Here is a 24,683-nt window from a genome sequence, read left to right as displayed (position 1 = left end):
GCAAATAGGCTGTATAGACTGTCTATGAGCCGTAATTCGTAAATCGTATTAAAGGCAACTTGATACTTGGAGCACTTTAAAAATTACAAAAAATATAGTAAGATTATACTAAACAGAAAATGCCAATAGAGAAACTCAGGAAGATGGTAAGATAGCGTTGAAAAGAATGGTGTGTAGCTAGGTCTCGTTCTTTAGATATATAAGTTGCTTGATACACAGTGAGTCGTTAATGTGTTTTTATTTTGTTTGCAGTGGACGAAAAGGCTGTAAATTATTAAAAGGCTAGCTTCTGAACCACACCGAACTATGTTTACTAGTAAACAAATTGTAACCGCTGGCGTGCTACTATGCATATACACTAAGATCATATTTTATGCTGATAAAATGTATCCTGTTAATACGCCTAGGCCTTGGATCGTCTTTGAACCGATGTATTTCACAATGTAAATATAAGAACCGGCTTTGATATTCTATTCTGTAGGATAGTTTTAAAGATTGTCAATTGCTGAAACGAATAGTTAATAAAACTCTAGTATACCCAATGCTATAAAACAAGAGTATTTGTTGGAAGACAATAAGTTACGCAGTTTTAAATACCTTTAGCATAGCAAGTTACTGCTAGTCATGTTTTATTTGATCACTGTCACAATAAAGTTCTGATATATAGCATTAATCAAGTTTTATATTAAACCATACCTTAGTTCTGTATAGGAATAATATTGGCGGAAACCTATGCACAGAACAGTAGACGTTACGTCAACGTTATATTTCACGTTGGGTAAGCAATGAAACTATATCAAGCCAAGTTTGCTTTTTAAATGTCGTTGACTGATAAGACGACAAACGGGGACGCTAATTGTTAACATGATTTTGTTTTTGGCTGATATGTGAAATATAAACACCCGATAAATTAGTAAAATTAAACAAAGTTTTGCTAATTAGAAGATAAGTAATCTTTAAAAGTTAGTAAACCACGCAAATAAGACACATTTTTTATTAAGATAGATTTTATCTTAAATCAATATAGCATTGGGCCATTCCGTGGCTTCGACTACGAAGTCTCTTTTAAATACTAATACCACAACAATTGTGGTTATAACATAACGACGTTACCATACATAACTTTATTGATTCCTGAATTATTCATTGTATAATTGCCGACCACCCAGATGTTTAAGTACACATTTACTGATATACCAAAGTTCTCTTATGACATAATGTATCTAATTACCAAATAGGCGTTCGTTCTACTGACTACACTCAGCAATAGAGTGCGTTGCTACCGTACGAGTTCAAACAAAAACTGGTTTTGACCCACATTCACCGCGTTGTAATCTGTTCAATAAAACCTATGTCTTGTCGACACTTTGTATTTGTAAACTAAAACAACTGTACGTACGTATGCCTTTTTATTATTTTGTTATGAAAAATGTTGGTTTAGTGACTTGAGCTTGCGACTCTTATCCCTGAGCTCGTATGTTAAATTTCCGACTGTGCTGAAATGAACTTTCTTTCAATGTGGGCATTTAACTCGCTCGTTCGGTGAAGGATAACATCACAAGGAAAACAGAATGCCTTAGACCCAAAAAGTCAACGACATATCACGTCACACCTCTGAGGCCTAGACCTTAAACGTTGTAGCGCTACTGGATTTTATTATTTGTGATAGACTGGACTTGAAATTGTTTAACATTGAATTATATCATTCATTTAACTTTCATATTTTGGCCATGTTAATTATAATAATAGGCCTTTAAGACTGACACACAAGTATAACTTCTACATATGTGAGTTGATTTTACAAAACGAATTTAATTTTGCTAAGCCGTTTGGGATTATGGCGGATTAAGGAACTAATTTAATTTCAAGTTTTTATATATTTAACCAGATATTTTGTTCTTTTAATTAAACGACGAAAGGTTAACAACTCTTTTGTATACATTATGTATACATAAAACATTTTTCTTTGCGTTAAAGAAACCAGCTTTACTCAAGCGATCGCCTATTTTAAACGTGTTCAATAAATAATCTAATTCTGGCATCTCATAAAAGTAACATTAAGATCGAGCAGATGCGTCTTATAAATGGCAGGAGCACTATCTACTCTGCAATAAAATAACAATTTTATCACTAAATAAATGTATTCATATATTTGATATCATTATGTACACAAATCTGAATATGTGAACGTTTCAATGATAAAATTGAAACCTTCACATATTATGTTTTCCATTTCTTTTACTCGTTTAGTAAGCCGAGTACAAAAGGTTCATTTTAATAAATCCAATAATAATACTAAAGGGTAGGAAGCAGGTATGAATCCATGTGGTAGCACCTGACACGTTCCCCAATATCGGACCCGGAGATAAAGCGCCCCGTCTACCTTAGATAAGGGATTCGAATATCTAATGCGTTGTAAGCTTGTGCCGCATTATTTTTCTTTAAGATATTTCACTTATATATAATTATAATACCACTTCAATTCCATACTATAAGAATTACAAATCAAATGGGTATTAGTTTTATTATTATATACTTAGTCTACGTTATTATATATTTATTGTTATTTCTATTACTTCGTGTTCTGTAGTATGGATCCCTTTTAGGCAATGGCCTCTAACTGAACTTTCCATTTGGATCTGTTCTTTGCTTCCTAGATCCTCTATATATCGTAATTTGTATTAAAACGGCAATAAAATTAAGTAAGTAGAATGCTTAGCGAAGTAGTAGCCTGTAGACGTATTGACAGTTTAATCGACACATTTTACGGTAGAAAGTTTGAGGCAGGTCAACCGGAAGAGCAACGCGTAAACTCAAAGCTCTGCTCATAAAAGCTTTATTTGTATAAATATTTCACACAAGAAGTACTTGAAACCTAAAATACAGTTATTGACTTCCCTCAGCTCGTACAAAGGAGTCTATCTACATTATCTTGTCTCTCTTAAAGCATTCGACGAAATACATTTCTATTTTATGGGTCCATTTAGAAGCGTCAAAACAAAATAAAAAATAAAGTAGAACTGGCAACACTACGAGCTGAAAGGTAAACGTGGCAACGGCGCACGCGCATGTTGTTAAAGAATAAAAGAGATAGAAAAGCTAGTCGGGCGAGTTAAGATTCGAAACAAAGTTACACAGGAGAGCGGGGAGCCCGCGTCTCTCAGACTTCAAACGAACTAAGCGCACATAGCGCTGTATCCGTATTTATTATAATCAAACGACTAGAAAAGAATATTAAATTTATAATACAAAATAGCTGCAACAATTATTAGTTTATTTAAATATATATATTTAGCATCTGATTAATGGTTAAAGTTTTTTTAGTATAGAATAAAATACAACGTTAAGAAGTTGCATTTTTCGACATCACGTGGTACCTACAAGTTCCATTATAGAAATGATAATCTCTGATAATGAGTTAGTACTCATTATATCCAACACGCGAACAGTGATATGAATATTCATGTCACAGTTCGCGTTATTATAAAATCACATAATTCGCTGTATAATACACGAAAAATCAATACATAATAAAATATAACCCGTATACTATATTACTGACGCGTTTTCTTTGTAAACTTATTCGTGGTGTTTACTAGCATTCAAGCGCTTGCATAGCTAGAAGTGTTAATAACTCACGCTCGTAGAGTAGCGGGCAAGCCAGTGCCGGTTTTGTGTGCGTCGCGAGTGTACGTTGGTGCGTTCGTAGCTTGAACCACGTCGACAGCGCGTTCAGTGTAAACAACACAAGCTAAGTCTACACCTACTTAAGAACCGGTTACTACTTTGTGATCTCGGAGCTATACGAGTTATATTGATGTGGTTGGTGAACCATTTATATGAAAAGAGAACAGTGTTAATTTGTGCGAGTGATAATTTTACTAACGATGCGATGACCTGTGAGCTAAAAACAGTGATACAGTTGTCTTTGGATTATTTACAGCGGTGAATTAAAAATTCAAACGGTAAGTCCACATAGTTCGTCATAAATATTGTAGAGTGGAGCAAGACACGTTACAAAAAGCCCTAGCTGTAGGGTAGCAAGGAGAGCGGGCATTGTTGACACTGGCTAGGTTAACACTGATTTATGGATTCAATGGATATGTTTAATATTATGTAATTTAATACGCCGCGGTTACACAAAAAAAGACGGAGTAACATGTATAGTCCACATCGTGTTAATTATTTATGTAATTACTATTTCGTACACGAATTATCCAAAAGGTTAGTTATAATATACTTCATATTGTTTTCAAAGGAATGAGACAAATCATTAAAAAAATTACTATTGTGTAAATATTAAAAAATTATTTCTTATCCCACTTTGATGACAAAGAGCAAGCAAAACTTGATTATTTTTTATTATTTTATTCACCCATGACAAAATATATACCAAGTCCGTAATGGTCATATGTTATGGTCACCTTACAACAGCAATTGGGCCCGTTGCAGAGGGACGCATCACGCAGCGAGGCGCAGTCAACGCTCCACGGGGTAAACCGAACAGTTTGAAGCACAAAAGTTTTTGTTCGACTTTAACTATTATAGGATACCCTTAGCCTTTGCTCGTGATATTTGTTTTCAAGGATTTTACTATTGAAAACGTAAAGTTAGTGAACTTTTAGTCAAATTTAAATCCTTTTATGTATAGAGAACATTGTATCAGCGACAGAAAAAGAATACTGTCACCATGACTTGTAAAATAAGCGAACTCCGAGTAAAATTTTAACCTTTAGCTGTCTTAATCCTGTAATATCTTTGTAAAGCATTTTCAACGTGATAAGGTGTGGTTATATATATGTATATATTTAATCTGTTGGCTTGTAAATAAAAACCGATGAATGTTATAAAAGCTGTGCCAGCATTTTTATTGTAACTTGAAAGACACGAAGCATATATATCTTACTACATGCCGTGTTGTAATTTTGTTTTCCTTATATGTATGTTCCATGACACGCGATCGTATGACATAAAAAGTTACCAATGTCGAAATATCAACGTGCCTATTTCTAAATTAATTAGGCCCTAAATGACAAGGTATCCGAGTAAATAATAATTAACACTCATTCATCCAAATGCTTTGGTTTTTGCTATAACACTCCTTTAAAGGCCGACAACGCACCCGCGAACCAAATGGTATTCTGTAGTGTCTATGAGCGACGTGACTTAATTACATGGTCAATACAAAAACGATTTTGATAGATACAATGATGTCGTCAAGAGTTTGTTGCTGTTTACTTTTCTATTACTAAATATGTGTAGTAATTTTACCTACTGAAGTACGTAATTGGTAGGTAATTTAAAATGACCCATAATGTCTGTATGTATAGCTATGGACTTATCATTTCTGATAAGTGTTATTCAACTGATAAACACATTTATTGCATTATCAGATTGTTTTTATTACATTTATGACGAGACAAAGAAGTCAAAATTTTCGAAATTGGGACCATATTGCATTTGGCTTTATACAACAATGTTACTGAAATCATATAAGTAACTATTAATAACCCAATATGATGTCAAGAATATTGCCTTATATTGTAGTATACTTACTTCTACAAGTACCCTAGTGGCTAGGTACCACTGGTACTAAAAATGGATACAGAAATGTAAGTCAAAGACCGAGGGGACGAGCCACTTTTTTCCGACAAACTATTTCGTTACAAATATAAAACTTACTATACAGATTTAGGACAAGTTGTCTATATTTTACTTATAAAAGCTCCCTGTCACTAATGAAACCGAGTGAAAGAGTTACTAATTGTGTTCTATTTCAGGGATTTTCAAATTCGCAATTCTCTAAAAATATGGAGCACATAAAACGCTCTTATTTGCATTATATTTAAAAACCAAATAAATGTAGTGTAAAATAGGGTAGTGGTTCATGTTTGTGACCTGCAATTATACTCTTTTCAAGCGTCGTTCTATTTTAAATGTTAAATAACGACTTAACCTCACAGAACTTACAATTAGCATTACTTTCACTTAAAATAAGTAATCGCCCCTAACCTATTGATCAACTGTTTCTATTATATTCGTTTTATAAAATCAAGCTCATATATAAAAAAATTTAATACAATAAAGACGTCGTGTATTTGATACGATTTTAATATTGATGATATGAGAATTGAAAAGTAATTCTAGCTGAACTGGAAACCATTTATGTTATCTAAATATTAGACATTTATAACGAGCCTAAGCAGATGTCTATTCATAGATGCAGCATTTCAAAGACAATAAATCAAATAAAACAAGTTCCTCTGTTATAAATGGAAGTTGTAAAATCATTACGAACTTACATCTTAATGAATGAATGACATTATCTGATGTCCTGCGCAACGCATGCGTCATGCGCTCACACAAAACACTATATACTAACTATACTATATACTAACTAAATATTTAATTACTTCAACTTTTGTCTTTTGTTAAAATAGCTTTTACACATTAAGAAAAACACTTTTTGAACGGATTAAAGTTATGTATTATTATTATAAACTTATAATTATTTACATAATTCTAAATTTTAATTTTTTCCGACGTTTCGCGTGCTTTTCAGCGTCCGTGGTCACGGTGAGTTTTTAATAATAATACATAGCTTTAATCCGTTCAAAAAGTGTTTTTCTTACTTCAAGTCTCTTATGAGATATTAAAACAGTATTCTTAATTACTTTATATTATTTATTACTTAGCACGTAAATAGAATTAAAAATCATAAATTAATTAATTTGTATACATCTCTTTTTCTAATCAACTTCAAACTCGAAATGTAAAGGTTATGTTACTGGTACGTATAACATTATTCATGTTAAATTATGGATAACAAATGCCATTATTAGTAATAAATTATAGAATTAAATTTGTCATGCCATTACCCTACCTATTAAACTAATATGTTAACAATAATAATACTTAACTAAAAAAATCTATGACTAATTAAATATGCGTAACTAAATTCATTTGAAAATTTAGAAACTAACAACACTTTACAAATCTACATTTGAGTAATGGAGTGTGGTAATTTGTATACCTATTACCGCATTATGTATTTACGTAATTTCAACTTACGAGTGGACTGCATAAACTATAACGAGTTACAGAAAATTATTGGGTTTAATTTACCATTTGTCTACCTCAGGACCGTATTCCAGAACATATTTAAATTTCTATCTGTACACTGATAGGTGACGTTGACAGGCCATGATGAAACGTCAAACTATGACCACATCAGATTTGACTTATTTGTAAACAAGCTATTTATTTTATTGTTTAATGTTAGCTTAAAAAATATGCAGTATATTTTTTAAGCTAACATTAAACAATTTTTTTTATACACTACACTTTTTACCATAATTCCCGGAAAATAAAAGAAAATATGTATAACCGCAGCTTCCCGAGTCTCGTGGGATTTTGTCGACCACTACGGCTAGCCCGAGGCTCGTATGTCAACCGCATCTACGTAATAACAGCCCTATCTGGAACACGCTACACGCATCCTTACGAATCCGATTAAGAAGCCATAATGACGTATAAAACAATTGAAATACAGTTTCGACGACGCGGTAGAGAGAAAAATAACTTTTTTTACAATTATCTGCGGACAAATTTATTAATACCTATTGATCGTTAAGAATGTGTTGAATCTTCTGATAGGATAATTTTTTTTATATGTAGCTATTGTAGACATGCGTAATTTGATTAAGCTTTTCTAAAATTTATACATAAAGGGAACGAAATAACCAACCTTAATCAAAAAGTTATTATATACCTATAATAACTTTTTGATTAAGCATACACTTAGTCTAAACTCAAATATCCACATCGGTAGAGAAATATAAAAGATATATTATTATATTTTTTGTACACTAGAGATCAAAGTATCCTCTAAGATCTCTAGTGTACAAACATTACCTGTCCACATTGTATCCCTAACTTTCGTACAAACTGATCTAAAATTATCGTGATTCAAGTGCACTTTTTCACACTGGTTGTCTGGAAGAGATTACTCAAAGCCGCCGGTTGCCCTCCTTTCCATTTAATTGTGTCAATTGTATTATGTTTCTGCAACGCAGTGTTTTTAGTAAATAATATTGATAATAATGAAATATGTACACAGTACAGGTACAAATATAGACACCTAGATATCCATTCTATTTTATTCGTTATCATTATGTATTCGATGCCAGTAAGCGAAACGTCGTATATTTTATTAGTTTTACTATTACGCTTCATAGCAGATGTCGTTGTCTGCAGAGAACTCGTTGTAAGAATAATTAATTTCATACAAAGTTATTATGCACCAACTGTATTATTCTATTATTTTATGAAAATTTAAGTAAAGTGGGAGGTAAAGGATACAACAACAAGCTCAAATACTTGCAATTCTGTGCTTAATATACAAGTGTAAAATAATTTTCATACCAAGGAATTTGACATAAAATTTTGTTTAACTATATTTGAAACATAAAAAAACCTTCAAAACTTTTTACCAGTGAGAGAAAAGACCTATTTAGCAGCTATATTCCTTATATACGTTGACTCTTTAAACGTATGATATTCTCTATACGACAAAATGTTTTTAATTATAAATAAACACACACCTATAAGCTTAAAGGGAACTGAATGTTCAATAACCATTCGTTTATTTAACCAAGTAATTTGTGCCACCAGATCCTTCGATAAATTACAAGTTCGCGGTCGTCGGTATTTGTAGGCGACTTACCTAAGTACTGGCTGTGTTAAGCTAAATTATAATCAGCTCGTTAACGCCTACTCTCTCGTTAGTTTTAACCGAGCACAAGGCCAAAAAGAATCGTGCATGTTACACAACTCATTCCCCTTCCTATATTCACCGGCTACAGGTGCTTCAGTCGCGACCGGTGCGCCCTTCTATGTGAGAAACGTCGATCTCCACCACGACCTGGAGCTCCCTACCATAGCCCAATGGATGAAGTTGGCGTCCACACGCCACTTTGACAAGGCTAAACACCATCCCAATCCGCTGGTGCGTAATAGCATCAACTATTACCCCTTCCCGACAAAAAGGGCTCGTAGGAGGCCCCGACACATTCTAACGGATCCGGACGATCCAATTACTGTAGCAAACAATAAATTAAATGCCGCCCGCGCGGCCAATAATAAAAATAGAAATTCACAGATTAGGGTAAAAAACCGCCTTCACCGGGGAAGGCAAGGACCTTTACTTCGCACTTCGCTCACTCCAGTGAGCTTCCGTCCTGCCCTTCAGGCGATTGACCACCCCGCGACGGCCCAAGCCGAGGTTCGAGTCTCACAGGAGACGCCCTTGCGCTAGCCGCGGGATAAAACGCCATTCTGGCCGAGCTACGCTCGCCAAAACAGCCCGAGCTGAGCTGTAAAGGCCCTTAAGGCCAACAGCGAGATTCCATAAAAAAAAACAACTCATTATATAAATGACGGCATTAACCATTAGGGATGTAGAAAGACCTACAGCATTAACCGTGAATCTGGCCTCTCTGCACCTAGAGAAAATAATTTCATCTGTGTCACACATCTTCTACCCTTCCACTACATATATACTATATATATTCGGAACATAGATTTCACCTTAATAAACCTTTAGCGTCGAATAATAATAATAATCTGTGCTATAAGACTTTGCCATTTACAAAAAAAAAACAGATTGAAAACTCCAAATATATTACTTAATAGTTTAGCTTAAAAGGTATTTCTCTATAGTATGGAAATCAACCCTGCACTATAATTTTGGTGTCAACATCTGTGGGCTAACGCCCGAACGCACGCCTTCTGTTACGGTTGTTTCCCTATCCTTTCTATTCATAACAAACATTTTACATTACATTATTGCATTAGGGAGCATGTGACCTTTACCGCACACATTATTATCATTTACTGTATGTATGATTCAGTACGTAAATATTGCGCAGAACGGCGTCATTAAGTCTGACCCGACGTATTGATTATAATATACGCGATTCTGAATACAAAGAATATTATATGACTTCATAATCATGACATATAGGGCCTCCAATCACGCTTAATTTCATAACGTTACTGCTAACGATGAAGAGTAATATCACAAAGCAGTAGCAGGTAGAAATTCATATTAAATTGAAAAAAGCGAGCATAGGTTCTCACGATTACAAGAATAGATGTAAAAAAACTCGAATGCGAATCCTGACTGACGTGCTCGGATGCATATTGCGTGCCTCATATGGTCTGATGGTAGGTACTACGAAGTTGATTTCACATGGTAATAATGTACGCATTATTATATGCGTTATTAAAATAAGATCTGCGTCTTTCGGATGACGTAAATGAAAAACGATTCCTTTAAATATGAATGTTTTTACTTAGAGTTATAATTACTTTTCGCGTTAACAAAGAATTATTGCTATTATCATGTAATAGTGGTATTCGTGTTCGCGTTCTGCTAATGATAAATACTTATCATAACCCACCTGCTTGATATATTCTGATAAATATCAAATTTTAGTGCGAAAAGCACGGTGATTTATGATAAAATATATGGAAAAGTGGAAATGCATTTTCAGAATTATAATATCAATTCCTGCGTTCCCTGCTTAGTATAATTCTAAAAACTGCATAATGTATGTGAGTTTCGATCGAATGAGGCGTAATACATTCAACGAAGGATAACCCTATCCAGCAAACATCAGAGGCAGTCTTTGAATTATTTATAAGACAATTTCATGATTAAACCTTCAGACATTTAAAAGGGTGATACATTTGTTACAGACTGTTCAAAAAGATGGAGCCAATAAGATCTTCTTACTAAACCAAAATGGCCGTCGCTCGCGCGGTCTTGGTTCTTCTAGCGTCCTCAGCACAAGCATGGATGCCCGATGCAAATGCCCGAATCCATGTCAAATATGGTAAGTTCTATTTATAATTGAACGAATTTGATACATTGAAATTCACATATTACGAAATATTGTCTATTTTAAAACATACATTAAGCGAGAAGCTTATTACGAAAATAAAGTCACAACGGGGATTCAAAATGAAGAGAAAGAATGTAGAAACCAGTACTAATGTTCCGCAGTATTTGAATGTTTATAAAGTTATCATGATGACCTACATTATACATAGGTATGAGTTAAACCGATTTCTTAGGACATACACTAAATTTAGTAGATAGGACATGAACAACCACACAAAATTCGCGCCTCGCCTATCCAAATTGTACACTACATAGTATTCCTTATGTAGATAAATCATTTTATTATTGCATAGGATAAACATATTAACTAGAATATCTCTGATTGACACGTGAGAACTACACCCAATTGTTATGAAATCGAAATCTTTCATTGTTATTTTAACGCCATACAATGGATGTATTGTTACTGCCGAGACGTGGATAAGTGGGGTTTTTAACCTATATAAAGTTATCAACTCGATATACTGAACTCTTTCAGAGATTTAATAAGAGACCCTATGAATTTGTATTATTTATTTGAAGCAACATTTTGTGTAGTTTGTTGCGTTCAATTACGTAGTCTGAAAATACATGCCAGATACTTTTAATGACCTGATATATCATATGATTTGACATTAACAAAAACTAAAACCATTAAATAAAAACCATTAATTTAAAAATGTATATTCTTCGTTGTTAAATAAAAACTTTAAACTTTACCAAATGTGATTTTGCAACAGTATTGGCACGTTTTATTTGGATATGAACTTCCAGAGCAGTTGACTGTGAGGGCAATAAACTATGCGTGCCAAATCAATGAGGCGTAATATTGGCAACCCTAAGCGAAACATGCAATACTGTAACTGAATCCAAATAATATGGTTAGACTGTTGCAGGCCAACTGGACACACATGGTCTATTAACTTGTTCATTTACTGAGCAAATAATTCACAAGCATTGTAGGAATTTCACAATCATTATCAATAACTATATAATAATTGGTGGTTAAATTCAAATCAAAGGTACGATCATTCTACAATTTACTTAATTAATCACTTTGTTACAGGTGACGAAACTTCTGAACAGTTTGCGGGTAATACAACTGGACCAAACCACTTCCGCATTTTAGACAGAGATGACTTCTCACTATTGGTAGGAGGAAGGTGAGTTTATCAAATATTACCAAGTAAAACTGATATATTATATTGTTCGGTACCTACTCCAAAATTTGATAAGTCAAATTATAAAATGCATGCACATTTTGCTTATCGGGAAGTTAAGGTGTGGTTTCCCAATGTTTTCAATATGCCCACGAATATTTCAAATACCAATGTCTATTCAAAGACTAAATATTATTCTTACCGAGCAGCTGCGCGAAACCACTTTTGTGCATCTGTATTGAAATGTTCTCGTTGTTTTTACATAATTGCCTATATCGAATGCCTTTATTGGAATTTCTATTGAGTTGATTTTAAATACACGATATGGTCAAGAATGTTCAACATTTTACTAATTTTATAGTTAAAATTTTATTATTTCTTTTTCAGGAGTACGGTGTATAATTTAAGCTTATATGATCTCTCTGAAAATATAGATCAGGTATGTAATAAATAATTGTCATCAATTAATATATAAATGCTAGTTAAACAAATACACATAAGCATCATGGCATATAGTAGTGCAGTAGCCAAGTACTATGACATAATATTATTATCATTTAGACTTCAAAGGCTCAAAGGCTGACATTAATTTTGCTCAGTTTGCAATCTAGGTGACAAGTAAAGCCGGCACTTAGCTGCTGGTTTATGTCTCTAATCTTGTGCAAATACAAACAGTAACTCCGTGTATCCTGATATCACCGAAGTTTATTCTGTATCGCAAGTCATACTGGTGACTGTGTGACATTAAGTTTATTTCCGGTGTACAACAAAACGTGCGTACTAAATATACAAAATTGCTGAATTTTTCAAGACATTCCTGTCAGCGTATTGATAAATAACACGTTTCACTTGCGATAATTTGAAAATAAAAGTTTTATTATAATTTTACATTATGTTAAAATTTCCTTTCATATTACAGTGGCCGTATCTCGACTCTATGATTTTACATTCTTTAGCGTCCCACACGTAGCATAGATCTAAACGCGACGCATTCAATATAATAGATTATAATACGGAACGTTAGAACTTGGAACTGTCCTATAGAGTAAAGAAGCGATATCGCCATGATGCCTGCGCAATCATTGATGGAATAACCGAGTCACGTTATATGATAATGATTGTTACACTCCATGAAATTGCACAACCGTCGCAATAGTTTAAGGAATTTCGACTTAACGTATCGACGCATGTGATAAATTTCACGTTTGGTAAACATTTGGCACAGGTCCATTCTATTCAGCAGTTAATTTAAAATACCTGCTTAAATCTATACTATTTAACTGATTTAATTTCCGCCTCGAGTTAAACTTGATTTTAGCAGTTATACCTTAACATCACCTCGCGTCATTTAATTTTAATATAACTAATTAAATGATTTTATGAATAACAAATAGAAACATTTTTTTTAAAGTAAGTAAGTACATTGTAGAATAAAACTAAAATCTGTTTTAACTTTCACCGTTGTAAAGTGATTACATGCTACAAAAACACTCGCTTCGTGTTAGGCTTTAATAACGAATACAAAACAGGGCCTACGTAATTTAATTTATTTGTGTAATCCACGCGAAAATTAGCTTTTTATTTCAACTGACCATATTTTATTATTTTTTGCAGCGACTGGAGTGGCAATCAACAGATGCGCACAGAGAACTATGTCAGTTAAAAGGAAAATCAGCTGATGAGTGCCAGAACTACTTGCGAGTTGCAGCAAGGGCCCAGGGTAGGCTGCTTGTATGTGGGACGAATGCTTTCAAACCCATGTGTCGCAGATACGCGCGGCATCCACCAAATCATCATTTAGAGGAGTTCGATGGAACTGGCCGCTGTCCATATAGTCCACAGCACAACTCCACTGCCATATTTACAGGTGATTATTATAAGTTAATATGATTGGTTGACTTTTATATAGAACGAAATTCGAACGGAAAATATGACTTTGTCATACAAATACGGCGCACTAAGATTAATTAAATATTCATTAAAAAATTACAGATGGTCAACTATACACTGCAACGGCAGCAGATTTCTCAGGAACCGATCCATTAATTTATAGAGAACCAGTACGAACCGAACATTCCGATTTACGTTTATTGAATGATCCCTCCTTCGTTGGAGCTGTTGCTTCAACAAGCCATGTCTACTTCTTCTACCGCGAGACAGCAGTAGAATTTATGAACTGTGGCAAAGTAAGTAAAAATTCCTAGTCCAATAGTATTAGTATATCTGTAATATTATACACGATCTAATATTTCGAATATTTTTAAAGGCTGTATATTCAAGAGTAGCAAGAGTTTGTTTAAACGATAAAGGTGGACCACATACATTTAGCGATCGATGGACCTCATTCCTTAAAACTAGATTGAATTGCTCGATTCCTGGAGAATATCCATTCTACTTTGACGAAATACGTAAGTTAATAATAGCAAATCAAATATGATCACTACACTTTTACTTAAAGATGGATAAACAATTTTTCTGTTACTTATTTTACAGAGGCTACAACTGAGATTATTAACGGAATCTATGGTAATGGCGGAAATAGAAATGATATCTTATACGCAGTTTTTACTACACCCCAAAATGCGATAGGAGGCTCAGCTGTGTGTGCATTCGCCATGAGAGATATATTAGACGCGTTCGATGGGTCATTTAAAGGTCAGGAAAGCATGAACTCAAACTGGCTGCAACTTGAAAAAGAAAAATTACCGCATCCTCAACCTGGTGCATGCGTAGAAGATAGTAGAACACTTGCTGATTCGACCGTGAATTTCATCAAAACGCACCCCCTTATGGATAAAGCCGTTCCATCGTTTTTGGCTCGACCAATTCTCATAAGAGTAAGCCTACAGTACAGATTCTCTGCTATTGCCATACATCCCCAAGTGCAATCTATGAACGGAAATAAATTTGATGTTATGTATGTCGGCACGGACGACGGTAGAGTGATTAAAGCCGTGAACGTAGCGTCAAACGAGGGAGTGTTCGATGCAAGTGTAGAGGAATACAGCAAAAACCCAGTTAGGACTGCTGTAATATCCGAAGTGCAAGTTTTACCGCCGGGCGTTCCTATTAGACAAATGCACGTTGCTCTTACAACGGAAAAACTTATAGTCGCATCCGGAGATATTATACGAGCAGTCAGCTTATCACATTGCACGAACGTGCAGTCTTGCAGGTAAGAAATTCAACTTCACTATTTAAATATTGAATTTCACACGTATAGAACCAATTTGCTGGTTGACGGTCTCACTTAAATGCATACTTTTACTCTACCTACTCCGATTAAAATTTATTTCAGACCCGCGTCCTTTTTATTTATAACTCATATAAAACAATGAAAACCAGATATAATAAAGCCTTTCTAGTTAAACATATAAAAATAGGTGAAAATTGATTTTGTTTATTATTCACAGGGAGTGTGTGGCTTTGCAAGACCCGCACTGTGCGTGGGATTCAAAGCAACAACAGTGTTCATGGGTTGGAAATAGACAATTTCCCAATCCGGAGCGATTTTTACAAAATGTAGAGTATGGAAAGACTGATATATGTAATAAATTGCCAGCTTTGCTGCCAAATGATAGACATAGTAATCGAAGTCCGGCTACTAAAAAACCGACACAATCCGAATCTAATCTGCGGCACAAACCAGACGACATACAAAATGAAATACTCATAGAGGTCGTCGAAACGAACGTTATGTCCGAAGAAAAGAATGTTAATAATAATAAACATGAAACAGGTAATAATACAATTCAATGATTTTATAGCTATGTTATGATTTCAAGTTTATAAATAAGTAATGCAAACCTAAAATAAAAATTGTAAGAAAAGCAACAGGTTTTCGTAATCTAACTCTATAGCTCTACAAACTTTTTTTAATTTAACATACTGATTGACTGAAAACAATTCAAGGAAAAAGATTTTTAATTTCATTTTCAAAGACATCCTTAACAAAGTAATATCATTAATATATTTAAACCTGTATCAATTTAACAGATCTACTAACGGTAGAAGCTGCCGAGGGCAACATTTACAGCGCACAGGCATTGCTGACGGCTGTCGTTGCGTCTTGTCTAGTCACGCTGATGGTTGGATTTGTCATCGGTTACCTGTTCTCTCGGAGATTTCGCCACCCATTTTTTACTGACACCTCGCCCTTCAATGAACAACACAATCATTTAAATAGGTAAATATGCTATAAAAATAAAAACAAATATAATAATTTCTGGACGGATTAATTTAATTTTCAGAACGAAGCAAACAATTTTAATCAAAAATATAAAGTTAAAATTCAAATGTATCGTATTTTTACAGGTTGAATCCCTTGGAGACTCCTCTGAACGTGAACTCTGGATATATGCCTCCGCGCTCAAAAAACGTGAACATGGTTGCGAACGTGTGTCCACTCGCAAAACAAGACAATCTACACATCGAACTCGGAAAAGACCGAGCACTAGATCTACGAAATTCCACAGAATCCCTCGATAAGGATCTTAAGTGCGGCACCTTGCAAAAAGTTAAAAAGACTTACATATGAAATATACCTCAGAAGACAGTGTATGGAACTATTTCAAAGTGATTGTTATGTGTGCTAAGTCTTCCGAGTAGATCGGCTAGGACTACGAATGATGTTGATCGCGGGGATTAGACTTTTGTAAATATTATATTTTATATTGTTGTACAGTATACCTTGTAGTTCTGTTTTCGAAAGCTGCAAACGTAAACATTAGTGATATTACTTAGGTAGTTTAAATATTAGCAGCTCGAACATTTCAAAGGTCCATTTTAAATTTTAATGTACAATAATTTATAAAGCATGACTTTTTTTTAAATATTAAAAATTAAATATAGTAAGATGTTTCAACTTTCACATGTTTATAAAATGAGATTATGTAAAGGATAGAAAAAACGCATGATATAATTTTGTATAACCTGTAATCGATTGATCGACGAAGATGATCTTGCAAATATTTTCTTTTCAGTATTAAGAATTTTATAACATTATTTTTCACATTCCACCTTATCATTATCGTTGTGTAGTCATAACTTCACTGCGCAGCTATTTTTGTAAATATAAATATGTATATAAAGGCTAAGAAGTTACAGAATTTAGAAACATAGGACTTCATAAAATATAGTATTTAGAAGAAAGTAGATAAAATATGATACAAAATAATGAATAGGTACTATGCTCCATAGTAAATTTAAATAATATTTTCGTCAAAAAATAGGACAAGCTATAAGCAATGCATAAAATGGAGATCAATGAATTTGAAGGAAAACAAGTGTTATTGTTATTATAGGTAAATTGCTGTGCTAAGTGCATAGTGCCTTGTAGGTTGCCAATTTAGTGCCTAATATATTTTAGGAAGCATTAAATGATATATGTTTAGTCACCCGTTAATGATTTGAATGTTTGTAAAGCTTATAAGCTATTACTTTAGAGGTCCTAATGTTTTTTATCTCATACTCATTTACAAATACCTGACTAATTAGCAACTCCTATGATAGCTTTTCAATAAATCTTTAACATAGACTACTTCCCTCTTAGAGTGGAAAATCTATATTGAATATTTTGTTAATTGTATTATACTATAATATAATAAGTGCTATCCTGTGAATGTATTTTAATATTTTTTTAAACTGTAGTAAAGGCTTAATATACCACCTGAAAATCAGAGATCTATGAAATGAAGTGTTCCCACCGTGAATCTATCAAAGTTTATTTAAATATACTGAACTTTTCCCGAGATACATTTTGGATTTTTTTTCTTTAGATTTATCAAGTTAGATAAATTATTAGTATCGATCTTAGAAAAATTCTAAAATTATAAGTAAATAAAATAATTTTGAGAGCTTTTCATATCAATTATTATGTGGTTTTTACATTGTTAAATAATCATACTACATTTTTAATGAGTTGAAATGACTGCATACTCCAAGAATATGTATTATTTATATTCTTTTTATTAAAGAAATCAATTTTAAAAATTACAAACATTCTTTTATTCACCCTAGAACGGAAAAGATTAAATATGAAAAATGCAGTACAAATGGGACTTACCATTTTACACTGCACAGAAGCAAAATTTTAAAAAATATTGAAGATACTGATGAAGATAAAAAGATCTTTAGTTTGGGTTAAGCCTTACAGTATTTAAATCTTCATAATATTTTCGGAGATTATTAAATTGATGATGGTTAAGATCAAATAAAACACTATGCACCATCCATGTAATTAATATAACTACATAGAAATTTACGCTTTTCTGCAGCTGTCTTAACTAAATTTGGATCTATGGTGACACCATCATTATTAATGACTGCCTCTTCCTTTAAGTAGTTACTACCTTCATGTAATAATACAAAGTTATGTAATACACATGCTGCACAAATCAAGGTATTTATAGCATCTGTCTTGTTTATGTCAATGGAATTTAGTTTCTTGAATCTATCCTTAAGTATCTCAAAGGCATGTCCAATATATGTGCTAGCTTTCCAGTGTATTTCATTGAATTTTGTTTCTTCACTTGTCAGTGGAATATCACTTGTGAAGGGAGTAATCAAATTTTTTTTTAGCTTGTACTCTGAATTTCCCAATATGTGGTTGTCAAAATCAATAAAATTTTTCATTTCATGAGCCAACTGGCTTTCTCTATACACCCTATTCTTATGTGTACTTCCAATCTGTCCTATATGGATATCAAAAAACATAAGTGTTTCATCACATACTGCTTGTAAAAGTATGATTTCTGGTTTGCCCTTCTGATTGGTTTTTGACCTGACTCGTAGGCGACAAGCATCTATGAAGCCAACACAATTGGGAAAACCAAATCTACTATTTACTTTGATCCTAGTCACATGCTGTTCTTCCAAAGAAGGCCAATTTATAAAGTGATATTTTTGTTCAGATAGCAGAGTGGCAAGTTCATGAAAGATATAGCTTACAGATGATTTGTGCATGCCAAATAATTCAGCAACATCACTATAAGAAGAATCAGATGTGAGAAGCCATAAAAATATGTGAACTTTCTTATCCAATGGTATAACTGATGAGCAAGGTTTTATATATTCTCGAAGGTGATTGATTAGGGCCTGTAATGATATAAAGAAAGAAATCAGTAGTGTCAGAGAAAAAAATGTACAAATTACTAGGGTGTGAGCCATACAGGATTTTTGATATGTTTTAAAAGCAACAGCTTTATACCAAACAATAGGTAACTTATAATAAATATTATTACCCACATCCACAAATAATATTATGCCTATAAATAAGTACTTTTTATTTGGCACTTAGGTCTTCTATCAGAATTTAGATAGCAAAAGAAATTACATAGTTTCTTTAAAAGGTCTACTTTAATTATGCCAATTTTATTAAACAATGAAATACTTCCATAAAGAGTTAAAAATATATTTCCAAATAGTAAAAAACACTTTTGTTTAACATAATGCTTCTTAAACTTTCCCAACCAGAACCTTATTACTTCGCATGAAATCTAAGAATATGCAAGATATGAAGTATAAAAAAAAAGTTGACTGTTTATAGTAAAATACAGAAATCTGCCTGAATTTATTTAAACTATTTACCCATAACTGTCAACATGGACAGCGAATGAAGAGTATGTCTGGCAAGTGGAGATTTGGGGTCTCTACCAACCACTTTGAGAACAAGACACGAGTTTATAGATAGATCATAATTAAATACCTGTATAGTAGTCTTTTTCATCTTGAATTTTTCAGCATAATCTTCATCAGTATACTTAACTACTATATCTTCATAAAAGTTTTTACTCCTATAAGAAAGTGAACGCCTAACAAATTCTCTGGTTTCAGTCTTTATTATTTGATTAGCATCTTCTTTCATAATTATTTCATTCATACTAGAAATATTTTCGTTATTTTCGTTAATAACATTGGCAGCAGCTACGATCAATCTGTTTATATTTGACACATTATCATCCAGAAACAGCTCCATCAAAAGTTCTTTATCAAAATCCATAATTTTTGCTGTGTAAAGTTTTTATTCAAAGCCAAAAATTTGTCGACAGTCCTTCTTAGAGAAATATAAACAAACAAATCTGAATAAAATGAAATAGTATTACTGTCATTCATTATTTTCACTGTACACATTACACTGCACAGACTAAAGACAATTTTTTTATATTATGGCAATAGTTTTGACTTTATGCCAGTTTCAGGTAAAAGGTTGGGAAACTACACGCGAGAAAAAATTAACAGAGACATCAAAAGTAAACAAAGGTATAAGCTAGTAATTATATTACACCCGCTGGTGCACCCAAAAAAAAATTATTACGAACTAATTTATTATAAATTACAAATTAATATACTGCTCTTAAGCGCGATGCTTATAAGAGTGCAATTCTATAAACTAAGTGAGATATCGAAGCGACGCCGGTGGCCTCCTTCTTCAGCAGAAATCGTATATTGTTAGGTGCATGGCTGGCACAAAACTTAGTTATAAACAAATTATATACATGAACATATTACATCTTAATATTATTATTGCTTATGAAAGAAGATAATACATTATAATACAATAAAGGAATTAAAGTACTTTATCTTCGCCTGTAATTTTTTTAAATGTTGATGATAATGATAACTTTACAAGGGACAAAAATCGTCACAAAAAGGCGGATCTGGCGGATACTTAATTTTTTTAAATAGAATATGGTCAAACTGGCAGGATACCTGATGTTAAATGATACCGCCGCCCGTTTACACATAATAAGAGCTTGCGAGTACGTTGCCGGCCTTTGAAGTATTGGTTCTCTTTTCTTGACGGACCCAAATATGTTCAAAAATACTTCAATGGGCAGCTGGTTCCACGTAGTGGTGGTGCGCGCAAAAACTGCCTTAAAAATGCTCAGTTGTGGATCGCACGATACGAATAAATTTCGTATTCTGCCTCGACATCTGCTAATGAAACTCAGCTGCAGGTATTAGACCGAACAACTCTCTGAACACTCTTCATCTGACCACATCTCTACACAACGCCAAGGGATCAAGCCGCTCGGAGAGGGATTAGAAGAGATTCGAACCGCCCTTCGTTGAATACGGTCAAGTGGAAGGAGCTGGCACTGGCGAGCTCCCGCCCAGAGAATGAGAACAGTACTCCATGTGGGGCCGAATTTGCGATTTATACAGTTGTAAACGTTGGCCCGGAGTGAAATACCGTCTTTTCTTGCTAAGCACACCAAGCTTTTTGGAGGCTAATTTAGCCATAATCTTAATCATGTTTACAAAAATATGAGAGGGTGTGATGTAAGAACCTAACAACCCGACGGATCCCTAAAGGGTAGGATCAAAGGTTCAAGGTGGTGGAATTATCTCAAAGCAGGCTCATCACGATAATTAAGGGCTTGAAGGTGTCTTCGCCACTTATAGGAATCGAGAAATTAATAAGACAGAGCAATATTCAAGCACCATCTTAATCACTATATATGAATTATAAAAATTATACATACGCGTATACGCATACATCGTATTATTCTTGTAAGCTGCTGGGGTAATGCACATCTTCAGCTGTTAAAATTTAGATGAACCGCGTTAGCCACCTAGCCAATGGCGAATGTGCAAATAATATATATTTAAAGAAGTGAAGAAGCTCTTGTGAGCTGTCGGTGAATCACATCTTCAGCTATAAAACAGACACGTCAGCAATTGGTTAATCTTTAAATGAATTAATCTGAACATTCTCAAACTTATTTTACAAGATTTATATATACACTTAAAATGTAATATTACCTACCTGCTTTCACAGATTTGATTATGTAGCAGTGTTCGCAGCCATATGATAATGTCATAACTTACGTACGAGGATAGTAGCATATCATCCTACTTATAGTAAAAAATTGTTGCCCTGATACGATAGAGGCATAGATTCAGATTGTGAACATGATTATGCAATTAAATCTGTTCAGTTTATTAATTAACAATAACTAATTGCACCATTATATGTTTCAAGTTTAAAACAATCACATTTTTAACCTATACTTTATTTAATCAAGGTACATTCCAATATGCAGAATTTTCTATATATTTATGGATAACAATTTATCTAATAAACAATAATCTATACAAAAGTCAGACTTCAGTACACTGTTACAATAAATGTAATTTCTTTACCATAAAATGTGAAAACTTACATATATGTTGTCAATAATGCCAATACAGTATGGCCCAACATTATACAATTATGTCAGACAATTGGTATTTCACATAATTATTTAGCACATCTAAATAACTTTCAAAAAATCTGTAATTTTTACAATTTCCATTAATCTTTTTTCCATATCAATGTCAAATTGTTAGCAGGCATCTCTACTGTATCAATAAGAGAAACATTATTATTTTCAGCCAATTTTATCAAATCATTTATATCTCTTAGGCCCCAAGATGGGTTTCTTGCTCTTAAAGATGTATCAAAGTCAACATTGCTCTGTGGTGTAATGATTCCATCTTTACTGTAAGGTCCATAAGTAATCATTAATGCCTCGGACTTTAAATAATCACCAGCATTTTGGAATAAGCCTACAGTACATTCATAAGGGCTTATGTGTATAAGATTTGCCGAGTACATATAATCTAATGATTCTTCTTTAAACCCATAGTTGGAGAAACTTTTCCTTATGTCTATTAACAATGGCTGTAAAATATTCTTAGTTGGGCAAGCTGAAGCATAGTAAGAGATACTACCCAATAAATTACTATCAACTTCACTAGGTTGAAATATGACATTAGGAAAATTAGGTGCAAAGTGTGCCAAATGTTGGCCAGATCCTGAGGCAATTTCCAAAAATAATTGATTTTCATCTTCATTTTGATCAAAATCAGACACAATAAATCTTTTTAGAACTTGCAGTATAGGGTCTTGATTTCGAGTTGCTGCTGGATAAACAAGCTTTTCCCCAGTATATCTGTAATAGTTTTGTAATATATATAATTTAAATTTTTAATTTTATTCACTTCGTAATTTTATAGCGTAAAACTCAAATTGTATAAGGAAGCTCTTACCCATCATTTTCGTGGAAATTCGAAGAAAAGTCTCTGGATTTAGACATAGTGTTCAGTGCAGCCCAAACACAGGGCTTTATTTTAAACACTCGATGAAGGAAAATTTTTTCAATCTTAGTGAAACGGTTTTATACCTTGCTATTAGACTTGGTTTACTTGCTTTTTTCAAAACGTTGTAAAACCACTTTCGGATGCATAAAATAAAGTATAGCAGGAGATAATTATAATACTTGCTAACATGTATGAACCCACTTGTATTACCTAATAATTATGTCATAACAGCACAGCGTTTAATATTTTTAAATTATTAAAGCGCTAGCCGGTAGAAAACGATTAAAAGAGACACAGGTGTATTACTTTATTTTCCGGTTAAGAATTTGACTTTTGGTGTCCACAGAAAGACATACCAAATATAGATATGTCATTATTTCATGGGTTATCATAGGACATGACTGACTGACCACTGAAATATGGAGGCACAGACTAGAAAGGTATATCTAGATTTATATTCCACATAAATCTGGATATTTCCCAACCTTTTACTTGAAACTGGCATAAAGTTAAAACTATTGCTATATTTAAAAAAAAAATCTGCATATAACAATATCGTTAACAAAAGTATGGCTTCCAAGCAAGTTTTGAAATACGTACATTATGCTTTAAAACTTAGATAGTGTGTCTTATTTAGATTCAATATGATTACATTCAGAAAATCCCTTGCTGTGTTTCATACGTAATGGAAGTTTTATGATTTTGAACTTTAGCCAGCTCTACCTGTAACTTGGAATCGTGTCTCAAGATTCTATAAGCAGAATCTGAAATTTCCAAGGCTTATTAGTTCAAAGAAATTTTGTCTAGTCCATCGACAAAGGACCAATTCTTAAAACGCCGGCAACGCAGTTGCAAGCCTTCTATCTAAGGGGCTTTATTTATATTCAATCTTATAAAATATTGTATTTTAATAACAACGCTATTTTTAAACACCCCTTTATCAAACCTTGCGACAGCGAGATCCTGAAACTCTAACTAACTCTAGAAACTGAACATGTTCAGGCTTGAACTTCGTAAGCGCTTTACCGGACTTCACGCCGACAATGACTCAATAGACGGAGAACAGAAACGCATCAAAGTGGCCTACACAGAGACCAGCTTTTCGTCTTAGGTCACACTAGGCACACGCGCGAGGATTGGATGTAACAAGCTACTTGGCAGCTGATACGTTTATCAGCTGCCGCAGGGTCGTTACCCTAGGGAACTCCACCTTAAACTGTTAAGAACCAACGACGAGCTACTATACCTACCTCAGGCAGCAGTATCGACAGATTCGTAAGAAAATCTATCGGAAAAAAATCTTGGCAGGAAAGACTTCTCTTTAACGAACTGAACGTAAAAAGCCTCTAAAATCAAAAGTTGGTCAGCTTATCGTAACATCAGAAGGGCAACTACGACGCTGGCGTGAACACTTTGAGGAAACCTTTCATCCCACAGAATTAGCCACATGTGGTGCCATGCAAGACACATTTCCACCACCCAGGCCACTAGAC

General features: G+C 33.6%; 3 protein-coding genes across 3 annotated transcripts; 1 reads left to right on the top strand and 2 right to left on the bottom strand.

The window, feature by feature from the left end:
- The first annotated feature begins 3,553 nt into the window (after nucleotides 1–3,553).
- Nucleotides 3,554–17,926, top strand: LOC123716015 (semaphorin-1A). The gene is made up of 11 exons (XM_045671483.1): nucleotides 3,554–3,965; nucleotides 10,762–10,898; nucleotides 12,012–12,108; nucleotides 12,493–12,544; nucleotides 13,720–13,972; nucleotides 14,098–14,291; nucleotides 14,372–14,513; nucleotides 14,599–15,280; nucleotides 15,519–15,844; nucleotides 16,102–16,291; nucleotides 16,420–17,926. The coding sequence occupies exons 2-11, from the start codon at nucleotides 10,808–10,810 to the stop codon at nucleotides 16,640–16,642; spliced, it is 2,250 nt and encodes a 749-aa protein (XP_045527439.1). The 5' UTR covers nucleotides 3,554–3,965; nucleotides 10,762–10,807; the 3' UTR covers nucleotides 16,643–17,926.
- Nucleotides 17,927–18,056: 130 nt separating this feature from the next.
- LOC123716016 (protein ANTAGONIST OF LIKE HETEROCHROMATIN PROTEIN 1-like) lies at nucleotides 18,057–20,212 on the bottom strand. The gene is made up of 2 exons (XM_045671484.1): nucleotides 19,811–20,212; nucleotides 18,057–19,200 (listed from the first exon to the last, which is right to left on the bottom strand). Exons 1-2 carry the CDS (start codon nucleotides 20,102–20,104, stop codon nucleotides 18,325–18,327), a joined length of 1,170 nt encoding a protein of 389 aa, XP_045527440.1. The 5' UTR covers nucleotides 20,105–20,212; the 3' UTR covers nucleotides 18,057–18,324.
- A 1,886-nt stretch (nucleotides 20,213–22,098) lies between these two features.
- On the bottom strand, nucleotides 22,099–23,577 carry LOC123716636 (methyltransferase-like 26). Its single transcript, XM_045672478.1, has 2 exons — nucleotides 23,140–23,577; nucleotides 22,099–23,042 (listed from the first exon to the last, which is right to left on the bottom strand). The coding sequence occupies exons 1-2, from the start codon at nucleotides 23,184–23,186 to the stop codon at nucleotides 22,403–22,405; spliced, it is 687 nt and encodes a 228-aa protein (XP_045528434.1). The 5' UTR covers nucleotides 23,187–23,577; the 3' UTR covers nucleotides 22,099–22,402.
- Between the last annotated feature and the right edge of the window lie 1,106 nt (nucleotides 23,578–24,683).

Source organism: Pieris brassicae, chromosome 11 (assembly GCF_905147105.1).
Source record: "Pieris brassicae chromosome 11, ilPieBrab1.1, whole genome shotgun sequence".
Lineage (NCBI taxonomy): Eukaryota > Metazoa > Arthropoda > Insecta > Lepidoptera > Pieridae > Pieris > Pieris brassicae.
The sequence above is the reverse complement of the archived record's forward strand: the minus strand, read 5'-3'. Positions and strand labels throughout refer to the sequence as shown.

Bases quoted from the DNA above. Each gene is read 5' to 3' on its own strand.
- LOC123716016 (XM_045671484.1), bottom strand. From the start codon at position 20,104: ATGGATTTTGATAAAGAACTTTTGATGGAGCTGTTTCTGGATGATAAT. The intron at 19,201-19,810 runs GTATTTAATTAT...ATATCATTACAG, and splicing joins TGAAAAAGACTACTATACAG to GCCCTAATCAATCACCTTCG.
- LOC123716015 (XM_045671483.1), top strand. From the start codon at position 10,808: ATGGCCGTCGCTCGCGCGGTCTTGGTTCTTCTAGCGTCCTCAGCACAA. The intron at 12,545-13,719 runs GTATGTAATAAA...TATTTTTTGCAG, and splicing joins TCTCTGAAAATATAGATCAG to CGACTGGAGTGGCAATCAAC. The intron at 15,845-16,101 runs GTAATAATACAA...TCAATTTAACAG, and splicing joins TAATAATAAACATGAAACAG to ATCTACTAACGGTAGAAGCT.
- LOC123716636 (XM_045672478.1), bottom strand. From the start codon at position 23,186: ATGTCTAAATCCAGAGACTTTTCTTCGAATTTCCACGAAAATGATGG. The intron at 23,043-23,139 runs GTAAGAGCTTCC...AAACTATTACAG, and splicing joins AATTTCCACGAAAATGATGG to ATATACTGGGGAAAAGCTTG.